This window comes from Sardina pilchardus, chromosome 6 (genome assembly GCF_963854185.1).
Source record: "Sardina pilchardus chromosome 6, fSarPil1.1, whole genome shotgun sequence".
NCBI lineage: Eukaryota > Metazoa > Chordata > Actinopteri > Clupeiformes > Clupeidae > Sardina > Sardina pilchardus.
The window spans coordinates 12,819,883-12,832,739 of NC_084999.1; the positions used below are offsets into that span (position 1 = coordinate 12,819,883).

Genomic DNA, 12,857 nt, shown 5'->3' on the forward strand with positions numbered 1-12,857 from the left:
TCGGGGAAGCAGGCATTGAGGACGATCTTGTCACGGCTCTTTTCAATCACAGACCGATAGAAGGACTCCGATTGATTCTATGTGAGACAGTAACACATTTATAATTGGATGGCATCAAGGTAACACATAGACTAACCTCACTTACGTCTATCCTGTGGGCTACTCACGGCTCCGGGGATCCACTCAGTATCACAATGGCTGTCAGGAGCGGGAGACAGCCTGTAAGTTGTCACTCCATTGTCAGACCTGACAGAGCACTTGAGGTCAAGTGCAGAAACTGATGTCAGTATGCCTAATACGATCAGGTCTGAAAATGATAAAAAATAAAATAAAAATAAAAAAAAATCAAGCACACATAGTAGCATATGCATGTTAACATGGCAATTCAAACATCGATTCACTCTCTTTTGGCTGAAAACTACTTCCAACGGTTGCCTCAAGCGTGGATGAATAGACGCCCGTGGGTACGCGTGCGTAATTTAAGTTCCAGCCGACAAAACACAACTTGCACAAACTGGCTACTGGTAAAATATTGTTAGCGACGGGCAACAACGGAAAACACACTACGAGAGAACAGGTACAACCGTACCTTCGAGAATAAAGTAGTGCGCGCACATCCAAACTCTAACTTGCCGGACCGAACAGCCACGAGACAAATCCGCCACACCAGTTCCCAACATCAGTGACCACCAGCTCAGACATCGTAACTTCGGCACAATTAGGCTGTGTTTAATTCTCGCCTATGATGTGGCTACAATCTATTCATGCAAATGTAGGCTATATCACACAATTGCATCGCTAAAAATGAACAAAACATCTGGCTCATACTAAGTGGCATTACTTACAGCATAGACTTCCATAAAATCCATAAAGTTCCGCCCGAGTCATGTCGATTTGCTTTATGTCTTGCAGGCTGCACTCTCTAGTACGTTCACTGTGACTTTTTCTTCATCAATGAATGGAATGGTTGCGCAGCGCTTTTTGAAGGGAGGCGGGAGGTGTGTCTTTCTTTGAAGGAACTCAGGCAGGCTAGCGGACACCTGGATCTCCTGCATATCCACGCTCTGCACAGTAGGCGAGTGTCGTCACCTAGTGGTTACTCTGACTGACACACTACAAGAAACACTACAAAGTGAGTCGACATGACATGGCAAAATATTTTTCCCCTCATGTGTGGCTGCTGCGGCCCTAATACTCCGTTATATGATGCAGAATGTTCTAGCTAACTTAGGACAAGTCTTTATGGTGTGTTCCAGTGCACAGTTTAGGGCAATACAAAGCAACTCAACAGTCAGTCGGCAGTTTTGATACCGACTTGGAGATAAACCACAGAGAACTATAGGCTAAATGATGTAATTCCTGCTTGCTACCAACTCCTCCTTCAGTGCCAAATAAGCTATAGACTGTCCTCAGACCTCAGACTCTTTTTTTACACTCTGAATCTTAAGTATATATTGGGCATTATCCTTTTTGTGGGGTGGCTGGGGAGAATGCAGCATTTATTTAGTAAAAACTGGTCTAGACTACATTACTGGTAATCCAAATAACAGCTGCTGAGGCAGTGACAAGCTATTAATTTGCTTTTTCATAGCAAAGTTGATTCATTGTGGTGGTGGGGTAGGTGCTTCATGAGGAAGCATTTGAGGATGGGAAACACACACACACACACACACACACATGCACACGCACACGCACACAGACACACAGACACACAGACACACACACACACACACACATAAACAAACACACAGACACACAGACACACACACACGCACATTTTCCAAGTAGTCTTGTGAGTGCATTCAGCATTCATGAAAAATGTAAAATGGAAATGTACATGTACAATGTAAATGTAAAATGTAAAATGTAAAAAATGGAAAATGGAAAATGTAAAAAAAAATAATAATAATGAAAAAAAATGGGCCATCACTCTCACCCACCCAAGAGAAAGGGTGAGAACATCTGTGTGTAACAAAGACAGATCCACAACCATAACCACACTCAGCTAGACTAGCTTGTTCACATAGCTCACCCTGGTGACCCCTTGCCTGATATGCCTCTGCTGTAGGAAGGCTGCTGGCACCTCAATATGGTGGCTCATTCATCAGGGGCACTGCTATTCATCAGCCCTCATGTAATGCCAAAGAGCTGATCACCACTGCATCGGCCTGGGACTAATTACATGGCTGAGTGGCCTGTACTATATTTGTGGAAATGCTTTTAGGTTTGGCATGAAGCCTAACATTAACATGGTTCTCATGGCTTTCTAGAATGTTGAGGGAGCTCCCATTCACTTTGAATGGGCCTCCCAAATGTTCTGCATGTCAGTTATTTTTGCATAATCACCGCTCCTATAATGACCGCTGCCAATGGCAACGGATTTTGTTCTTTTAATTCACGTCTTTCATATTTGCATTCTCTGTTGCAACGCCTGATAAGCCCTGGTTGAAAACGATGACAGCTTGTGAATGCCTCACATACCTTTGGGTCAGCCAAATCACAGCACAGTTACTCCCTGACTTACTGGATGACTTGTACACTGCATGAAAGAGTTGTATCATGTGCCGGTGTGGTTTTGCTGTTCTTAATGGTTTTAAGAGGGCATATGATGGTTTAGGTTTGGATGAGTCATCCTGCATGGTCATGCAGCAGCCAATAGAACATTCTGCTGTAGGAGGTCCTTGATAAAAAAAAAAAGTGCACCCAAAGTTATTTTGTTATTAATTTATCTCAGCTAACATTGACAGATTTATGTCTTCTGTGCTGTTCATTTGAATGTTTTGTGGCATTTAAAGTTATCATAGTAGTCTATGTTGGCTGTCTTTTGGTACATTATAGCCAAAACCTCAACAGTTCTGGATGGATATAACAAAGCTGTCAATGCCCAATGCCTATGGAATGTGTGTAAAATGGCTTTAAATATTTATCAGTTTAGAATATTTCCTTTTCTGATCTTTCTGTCTGTAATTCTGTGCTTACAGTAATTGTATGGGGAAATCCATGCTATAAATGGCACTTTGTATCATTTATGAATGAAAGGAAGAGAATGTTATGTAGAAGGAAGAACAATAGCAATGACTCGGAAGTTGGCCCAAACTGTGTGTGTGTAATTGGAGCAGCCCAGGAAGAGGACACTCAGTGCATGGTGACTCCCTAGACGGGTCTCAAGGCAGGTTTTCTATTAACCAATAAGTCAAACTTCTGTACTTAGAATTAGAGTGCAAGTGCACTATTAGCATGCATGGTCAGTACAGAAGTTTGTGAATCGGAACACAGACAAAGGTAATGTAACCACTGAAGCCCTGCCTGTCAGTCAGTACTTTCCCATGTGACCACAGTATTTGTATGATGAATGTCACCTGATTAAAAACTGGCTTAGCGTTTAACGGGGGTTTTAAAACTGCTAATTTCCTCCTATCTCTCTCTTTATCTCCCCCTCCCTATCTCTCCCTCCATTTCTCCTCATCTTTCTATTTATCTCTTCTCATGTCTTTATTTCTCTCTGGCTCTCTTTCTCTTTTCTTTTATTGCTAGTGAAGAACAATGTGATCCCTGACTGGTTCACACATCCCCATCCAACATCCAACAGAAGTGTACAGCACAAGGCACAAAAGGTCTGGGAAAAGGTCTCTCAATTTGCGTGATCTGTGAAATCTGAGTTGCCTGTAACCTACAAATCTTTCAGCCCAGCAAACAGCTAACAGGAATAAGCTTATGCATCCAAATATGTTGTTTATCTGTTAGTAAAATCAAATGAGAGTAAAAAACTAGAGTACATGCAAACATAAATGTCCCATTCGCTTTGCAAACATGGCAAAAAATAATCAGCGAGACACTTTACATATAGCCTTCACCCATAGCCTTTACCACAATACTAGGAAATTACAATATATTGGCTACATGGGGATTGAAATCGTTAAAATACCACGCAGGGGTGGTGATGGGGACAAAGAGAGGCATGGATACACTCCTCAGGGACTCTCATTCCCAATGGAACACCCCAAAGAACACATGTTTACCTGTAAGGTGAATATGGTTATTGAGATGAACATAATAATTGCAGTCCGGCTAATAAAGCCTGTTAAAGTGTTGACGAACCCTTGCCTTGAGTTTTGTAGGTGTGAGTCTGTGTTATGTAGCCTAAGAGTTTAAAAAAAGTATCTGAAGTATGGGTAAGCTTGTTAGTAATTGAAAAAAACTGTAAAGATAACTGTGAGTATCCTTTATTCATAAAGTTTATTCAGAGCAAATTTTCAAATACTCAAAGTCCAACAATCATCACACATATTTGAGGCACGCTCTGCAGACCATGACCACATGTCTTCCTTTAAGACCTGTGGTGGTAAGTTCACGTGCCCAGATGAACTGATTGACCTTATTTCAGCTTCCCTGGGTGAGATCATTATAGCTCCCATGGATTTGAATATCACTGCTAGGTTGATGAAACCAACGTTGGAACAAATTCAGAGACACTACACATTTTTCTGATGTTATCCTATGGTTGAGGACATTCAAATGAGTTGAACATTTAAATATGCCCCTCAACTCATTTGAATATCACTCAGCAAACGGGATGACTTCAGAAAAATGTGCAGTGATCTCTTAATTTTTTCTAGACCTGTATCTGTAGAGCGTGTCTTTCCCACCTGATTCTACCATTTGAGATTGTATTTCTGCATATTATTATTATTATCTATGATTATTTTCTGCATCATTATCTGGATAATCCAGTCTGGATGAAATATCGGCACCTCCAGTTTAATCTCTGTTCTCTGCTCTGTTGAGCAGGCTCTTTTTTGCAGGGTCTATACTCTTTTTCTCCTATATAGAGGCTATACAACTGGCCTTCCTTTGAGCTAGTTGAATATCTGGAGCATCAGCATTTGTGGGCTCGATCCACCATGGCAAGAAAAAGATGACTTTCCTCTGAAACTTTACAATATATTCTTGTTCTGAGAAATGAAGGCTAGGCCTATTCCATGAGAGAAACTGCCAGGAAACTGAAGCTTTCCTACAACAGTGTGTATTCCCTTTGGTGAACGGTGCAAATGTGCTCTAAACCAGAACAGCAAGAGAAAAGGGAGGCCCGGTGCACCACTAAGCAAGAGGACATTAGAGTCTCTAGTTTGAGAAATGCCTCACAGCTCCTCAACTGGCAGCTTCATGAAATGGAACCCGCAAAATGCCAGTCTCAACTTCCACAGTAAAGAGCCGACTCTGGGATGCTGAGCTTCTAAACAGCGCAAAGAAAAATGGCCATATCTGAGACTGGCCAATATGAAGAAAAGGTTAAGATGGGCAAAAGAACACAGACATTGGACAGAGGAAGATTAGGGGGGAAAAGTGCTTGAGGTGTTTGGATCATTCATCACACAGAAGAACATTTGAGAGATGCAGAACAAGTGAAAAGATGCTGGAGGAGTGCCTGATCTGGAGATCTGTCAAGCATGATGGAGGTAATGTGGTGGTCTGGGTCTGCTTGGAGGTAACGTGGGGGATTTGTACAAGGTAAAACAGGGTTTTGAATAATAAGGCTATCTCTCCATTTTGCAATGCCATGTCACACCTTGTGGACAGCGCTTGATTGCCGATTTCCTCCTACAGGACAATGCAGGGGTGCAGAGGTGTAGGCTATACTAAGGACTACCAAAATCTATGGATACTCACTTTGAGATACTGTGTGTGTGTGTGTGTGTGTGTGTGTGTGTGTTCCAACAATTCCTTCAAGGATGCCAAATTGCATCCTTTCACAGGGAATTCGTGATTGGTTGGTGGGTAGTGGTATGTGAAGTTAGGACCAAAACGGTCTTTTGTCGCCATCTAGCGGTAGCGCGTAGACGTTGCATTTGGCAGATGGTCCTAAGTTGGTTTTAATAGCATAAGCTATGCGCATTTGTACATTTATATGAATGCATTTTACACTTTGCATGTAGCCTAAATTAATTTACATACATTTAATATGTAGTAAGCTTTTGCTACGCCACAACAAAACAGAATAGGACAGGGCGGCTCCGGCCCCACGTACCCACGGTAACCAATTCCAAACAAAGTCACCTGGAACGTCAGCATTCCATTGGATTTTCTTGCGGGTTTGATGTCTAGAATGATGCAAACGATAATCAAGTAGCCTTGACCAAGTAAGTTGAACATTTTTCTTTCCGCACACAACAATGCCACGCAATTTAAACGCAAGTTTCAAGTAAACTGTTTTTAGTTCAAGATTCGTCGTGCCCTGACGTGTTAACGCTTTGCTTTCAGTTTGTTTAAAATGAGCTCACCTCTATCTCTGTTGGGGAAAAACCGTAGAGCACCCCTGCCTGGATCTCTGGATGAAGGGTAAATTAAAGCGAGACTAATCAGTTATTTTCCGGTTCACTCTTGGTCGTAATAAATGCAATAGCATAATAACAATGATGCAATACCATTATGTACAGGAGAAAAAGAGTGCCCTTCAAGCAAAGTTCATCCATTGGTAAGGTCTAATATTGGCGTTTTTTGTCTATCTTCCATAGTGCAGTTGAGTTTGTTGTGCATTGTGATCTGTGATGTGACTCTGTTATGTGTGTTTGTTCAAGTGGACTGGGGGAGGAGGGATTTATGTTGTGTTGGTTTGAATTTCTATTCAGAAAATGAGTTGGGTGTGTTGAAAGACATCCTCTCCACCGGGTGTCACTCAAACCGTTCAAACGCTGATGGTGCTGTGTCCTTAAAGATGTCACAGAGGGGGAGAGTAGCTGACAGTAAGTTCTGTTCCCTCCTTTGTTGTGCTTTGAGGTGTATCCTGCCAGCCTCTGCAGCTGCAGATTGCAGGAGTAAACATGTACCCACATCCTGCCCTCCCTGCAGTGCAGCAGACGAAGCTTCTGTTTTTTTGTTTTTTTTTTTGCTCAGCTTAACGCTGCCCTGATGAGGTCCATTAACTCTCACTGTACTCAAACGTTTAGGGATCAGGATGGAGGGGAAGGCTAATTGGATAACTATGATTAGATTAGATTAGATTAGATTCTTTATTGTCAATGTGCAGAGTACAAGTTCAAAGACAATGAAATTTGGGGCTTGTGTCTAACCTGAAGTGCAAAAAAAGCTGAAAAGTGCAATGTGATATACAAAGTAAAGAGGTCTGACTACCGCTCCTCTGCGTTGAAGTGCTCTTGGCATACTGAACACAAACACCTGTTCCTGACTAATAGGCTTGCTACAGTACCCTGTGTAACGGTTTCTGCCATAAGCAGGAAATTGAGAGGCGCTAGTAGCAGTAGAACGCTTTGAGTGCAGCAGGAGAGGGCTGCAGCACATCTAGTTTCACATCAGCTTTCCGTCACAAAGTTTGAAGGCAATTGGTTGTGGTTTCCAGTCAGCTCACGGTCACACGGTGTGGAACTGTACGACATACATATGTCGTATATACGTATATACGTATATACGTATATCTATAGCTGGAGAGCAGTGTTGAAAGAGGATGCGCTGACCAGTGTAATTTGGTAAGTTGGAGCACATTGTCAGTCTTAGCTGTTGTTCCTAAATGTGCTCACTGTATCCATCACCAGACCGCACTCCTACAGACTTTGAGCTGATGTCCACTATGATGCAGAAGCTGGCCCAGCTAGAGATCAGAGTGAAGGCGCAAGCTTTGGACATTCAAAGGAAGGCAAGAGGCCACACACCCACACACCCACACACCCACACACACACACACACACACACACACACACACAGAGGTTAGCCTAATTCTACAGAAGTAGAACATTATCCATACCGCTGCAACCACCTCTTCCATATTCTGTTTTAACATCCAATCAGAAAGCCATATCAGAAACCAGAAACCATATATGCACAAGCTGCTGTACAGTACACAGAAGGCCTAGAGCCCTCTAGCCTATTTCGTGAATCTGTATGAAAGTGATAGAAGAAAGAAGATTTGGTTCCTCAAAGTTACACGACACACAGGTTGAGAACCATTTTAACCCCCTTCTCTTCTCACCTAAAGGAAAAGACAATCGCTGTTCTAGAAGAGAAGTTGACGTTTGAGAAGAAGTCAAAAGGTAATTTTTCACACTTTGTTTTTCCAAAGGAGAATCAGACCATTTTCATTGCACACATACTGTAGAGTGCTATCATTTCCTTCCTCTTTAATGTGAAGGCAAATAACACCTCTACAAATGTAGCAATTTCCCCCAAGCTTCACTGTTTATAAATAGTGGCTTCAAATGAATGGTTATGTCCTGATATATGATATCTGTCTGTGTCCAGAACAAAACTGTGAACAGGAACTGGTTGAGAAATGTCACAAGCTGCAGAAGCAAGTGTGGGAAATGGAGGTGAAAAACACCACGCAGACGATTAGGAGACAAGTTTCATTTCACAAACAAGTTTACTATTTTCATTTACTGTGAATATCAAATTCTTGCAAATCAAGGGATTATTTGATTTTTCACACACACACATACACACACACACACACACACACACACACGAACACGCTTCAGTCCCGTATCTTAACAAATAGTACAATGATAATTAAATAAATACATCATAATAATAAAAAAACATCGCCAACATTTGATCCCATTCTACACAGGTGTTTCACTTCCCTCTTTTGATGGGTTGAAGTAGATGATATGAAAATACCCATTACCATATTCGAAAATGACAGACATGAAATGTCTTCCCCACAGCAATTTCTGGCTGACTATGGCATGATCTGGATCGGAAGCAATGGCGACGTTTGTGCTGATGAACGCAGCTCCGACATGGATGACGTAGACAAACACACAAAGCAAGGCCTATGGGAGCCAGGTACAAGAGAGTAGTACACTGGTATTATTTAAATTGGACTCAAAAGCACACCATCAACAGAACTTCATATAGTTGTTGTGTGTTCATTGAAACCTTGTCAGTGTTGTTTGCCGCCTTCATCAATCCTGTTGGATCCCGTCTCTGCAGCCACCTCCAGGACGGGAGAGTTCAGGATGAACTTTGACCTTGTGCTGGCAAACATCCGGGAGCTGAATGTGCTGGCGGGCGAGGGGGAGTCCTACGTGAAGGTCGTTCCCGGGGGCGCCCAGCTGGCCCAACGGACAGCCATTCCCTTACAGCTGTACAGCAACGGCATTGTGATGTTCAGCGGGCCCTTCCGCTCCTACGACGAGCCCAGCACCCAGGTAGCCCCTCAGGAGAGACCACCCGGACATCAGATGAAAGTCTTTTGGTCCACGCCAGTGCAGGGCTAGTTAGAGTCCGCTCACAATAGGGACAACAAGTGTCACAGCCAACTGAAGCCATCACAACTGTTTTTGCATCCTATTGTGTCATGTGGGCCTTCTTGCCAGATTTAGGGCTTCTGTTTAAACCAAGGCATCATTTGAACAGGGTGTTAGCTGCGGTTATTTCTAAAATTATGTGATTTCTCTGAAGAGGCACATGAGGCCAACTGTGATGAGAGCACATCTGCCCTCTTTTAGAGAGACGGGTGCGCACATCCACAGATTTTTCTTAAACAGGTGCCAGACAAAAAACGTGTCAAAGTGGAAGTGATGGTCTGCACACTGAAATGGCTCCAAAAAAATAGTTTTTTATTATTTAAAAGGCAACATTTCGATCAACAGATCTTCGTCAGAGATCTGTTGATCGAAACGTTGCCTTTTAAATAATAAAAAACTATTTTTTTGGAGCCATTGCAGTGTGCAGACCATCACTTCCACTTTAGCACATCTGCCCTCAGCACCAAAGAGAACCAAAGAATGGAGACACCTGAAGCTTTTTAAGACCAGACGTTCTTCACGGTTCTCTGCCTGTGCTCGTTCCTTCACAGCTATGCATGCAGGACCTGGCGGATGGCTATTTCCCCTCGGAGCTGCAGGAGCGGTTTCCTGATGGCGTTCCCTTCCAGGTGAGCGTGCACGTCGTCGATGTCTACATCCGTGTGGGTGCGCTGCACTGTGAAAGGCAGCTTTACTGTTGCCATAATTCTTTCTGCGTATTTACTGTTTACGCCCATAGGTGCAGGACAGGCGGGAGGAAGTCTACAAAGACCGGCGAGAGCAGAAGGACTTTCCTGGCAAGGGTCGGCTGGTGTGTGGAGCGTCCAGTGAGACCTCAGCTCAAAGCCCGGCCACATCAACTCAGGCCACCAGCTGTGCATCAGGTCTGAGAGTACAGCGTCTCCTGTGGAGACCGCATCGCTTGGCTAATGCATTAGGGAAAACCGGTACGAAACCCTGCCATGGCTGTGATTATTTGTTGGTTTTTCTAGGCAAGGCGGCGTCCACGGAGCAGTTCTTGAAGAGGCTACCAAAGACGGTCATCAAAGCTGGAAAGGTGATCGACATTCGTGACTCGTTAAGAAACCATTTAAAGGTAAGCAGGGATGGGAACTTGTAATTATTCTGCAAGACTATAAAATGGCTGAATTGTTTTGTGAGAAAGTCTCTTTCTTTATGCTGTGTAGAGTTCAGCTGTGGAGGACCAGCACCCTTCTGTGATCATTGTAGACACCCCAGCACTGCAGACCTCACAAGAGAGGTAATTAGGCTACAATGAACCCCCAATGCACAAACTTAAAATACTGTACTGCACACTCCCAATGCACAGGTGCCAATTACCATACTGCGCATACTATACTGCTCATTCCCAATGCACTAGTGTCAAATACTATACTGCTCACTCCCAATGCACTAGTGTCAAATACTATACTGCTCAGTCCCAATGCATACCTCAAATACTATACTGCAGTGCACACTCCCAATGCACGAATGTCAAATACTATACTACTCACTTCCAATGCACACATGTCAAATACTACACTGCAGTGCACACTCCCAATGCACACGTGTCAAATACTATACTGCTCACTTCCAATGCATACCTCAAATACTATACTGCACACTACCAGGACAAATAAGCAAGTAAGGGGTTACTATTCAACAGCCTGGCACTGTGCTAAGGGGTGGGGTCTGAGGAATGGTGAGGAAAAGGAGGAGGAAGAACAGCATAGTTGCAGTTAGAGTTTGCTAGCTAGAGTCTTGGGCTGTGTCCAGAAGTCAAGCGTGCACGCTGGATAGTACCCTCTTCCCAGTAGCGTCTTAGTTAGCTCGCTCCTCAGTATGCGTCCCTACCTACATTTGGACAGCACTAACTAGTTGGCGTCACCTGACTCGGGGAGGGGGGTTTGTTGACGATTTGCATGACGTGTGGAGCTTGACCTGCGCTGCGCAATGGATTATGGGATACCTGAGGGCAAAAAAGATGCAGCGATGCACGCTTGGAAATCACGCCAAACGAAGTACCCAACTAATGAGAGCGCTTGACTTTGGACAGTCTATTCTGACGTAACTTCCGGAAAATGCACACTGCCCAGCGTGCACGCTTGACTTCTGGACACAGCCTTGGACTCCTTGGTGTTCAGGTGTTTTCCTGTCTGTCAGGTTGGATCAGCCGGACGGAACTGCGTGTGACGCCGACGGGGACATCAGCACCCTGAGAGTGAAGTCTGAGAACGGGGAGAAGACTTTTGTTCTGAAGATGAACGTCACTCAGACAGTAGGAGACCTCCGGCAGTACCTGGACAAGTACAGGTGAGGGTTTATAGCGGAAGCCATAGGTAATCTGGCAAAACTGGTGATCCATGAGCCTCATCCTTTATAATTGAATCGAAGGTCTCATTAAGATTTCAGTTTGTATGACCAAACCCTTATGGGCAACTAAAGAGCGATTTGTTTACCCTCAAGCAATATCTGCTTTTGTTTGAGACTTAAATTGCATTTGCAAGAACCAACTTGAAAATATTCCTGCCATGTATGCCGTCTTTGACGTATGCTTTTAAGAAGCAATTTAATTGTTTTATTTTTTTATTAACTCCTAAAGTAGTGTAACGTTTTGAATGATTTGTTACAGGCCCAATTAACAGTTCTGTATGTGGCTTCAATCACTAGATGCTCCGGTTCCTCTCCATATAACATCATCAGTGTGTTTCCACGACGGCGCTATGACGACGACTCCCAAACACTTGCAGCTTGTGGCCTCACACCGAGTGCCGCGCTGTTGCTTCAACCTTACTGATGGACACGTACAGATACAAGCACACACATACAGTACAGAAACAAGCGCATACACACAGATACAAGCACACACACACACACACACACACACACACACACACACACACAATCTGTGGACACAAAAACACTTGCATGGACACAACAATGCACAACTTCACACTCTGCATAGCAATCCTTACAGATGTCCTGTTCAGTCTACATGATGACACCCAAGTGTTTTGTAATGCTCTATTTGAATGCAGATAAAGGAACAAACACAAATGACTCCAAATTTATTGAAAACAAACTTTATTTCTAAAATATGTGAAATTTAAGACAAAAATAGATATCTTTTAGTGTTGCAAAAACAGCTGGCTTAACTGGTTTGTTTTAGCTTGTTTCTTCTTAGTCACTCACACACGCTCACACACTAACATTCTCTGTGCAGTCTGGTCATGACCACGGACTATGTGCAGTACTTGCCCCAACATCATTTCATTAATAAATTATTTCCAGACATTTCAAAGGGACTTCTGGCATGTTATTCAAGTCTTCACCGAGGAAACGCAAAACAGGTCAAAATACTTTGGTGCCACACTGCAGTGTCTGTTTTGACAGTATTTAAAAGGCAAGGCTTGGCTGTGGATCAGTCCAAAAGTCTGTGTTTTCCCCCCTTCAGACTAGAAGTCGGAGAAGGGCCTCGTCTTTTACCACAGACTGTGTGTGCGCAGTGTTCAGTGCAGTAGACTTGTTCGGCAGCTACGGAACAAATACTTGCATGAAAATGCAACTGCATGACGAGGCGAAAGACAAGCACATAGA

At 43.4% G+C, this 12,857-nt stretch overlaps 1 protein-coding gene across 2 annotated transcripts; it reads left to right on the forward strand.

The window, feature by feature from the left end:
* The first annotated feature begins 6,011 nt into the window (after positions 1 to 6,011).
* ubxn11 (UBX domain protein 11) lies at positions 6,012 to 12,573 on the forward strand. 2 transcript variants are annotated; one of them, XM_062538500.1, is made up of 15 exons: positions 6,012 to 6,137; positions 6,259 to 6,336; positions 6,435 to 6,472; positions 6,627 to 6,740; positions 7,548 to 7,648; positions 7,988 to 8,042; positions 8,251 to 8,318; positions 8,676 to 8,796; positions 8,944 to 9,161; positions 9,812 to 9,889; positions 10,000 to 10,144; positions 10,253 to 10,356; positions 10,448 to 10,521; positions 11,424 to 11,573; positions 11,931 to 12,573. In XM_062538500.1, the coding sequence occupies exons 2-15, from the start codon at positions 6,269 to 6,271 to the stop codon at positions 12,055 to 12,057; spliced, it is 1,461 nt and encodes a 486-aa protein (XP_062394484.1). In that variant the 5' UTR covers positions 6,012 to 6,137; positions 6,259 to 6,268; the 3' UTR covers positions 12,058 to 12,573. The 2 variants fall into 2 exon arrangements, with proteins under 2 accessions (XP_062394484.1, XP_062394485.1); XM_062538501.1 differs by lacking the exon at positions 6,627 to 6,740.
* Positions 12,574 to 12,857: the final 284 nt, after the last annotated feature.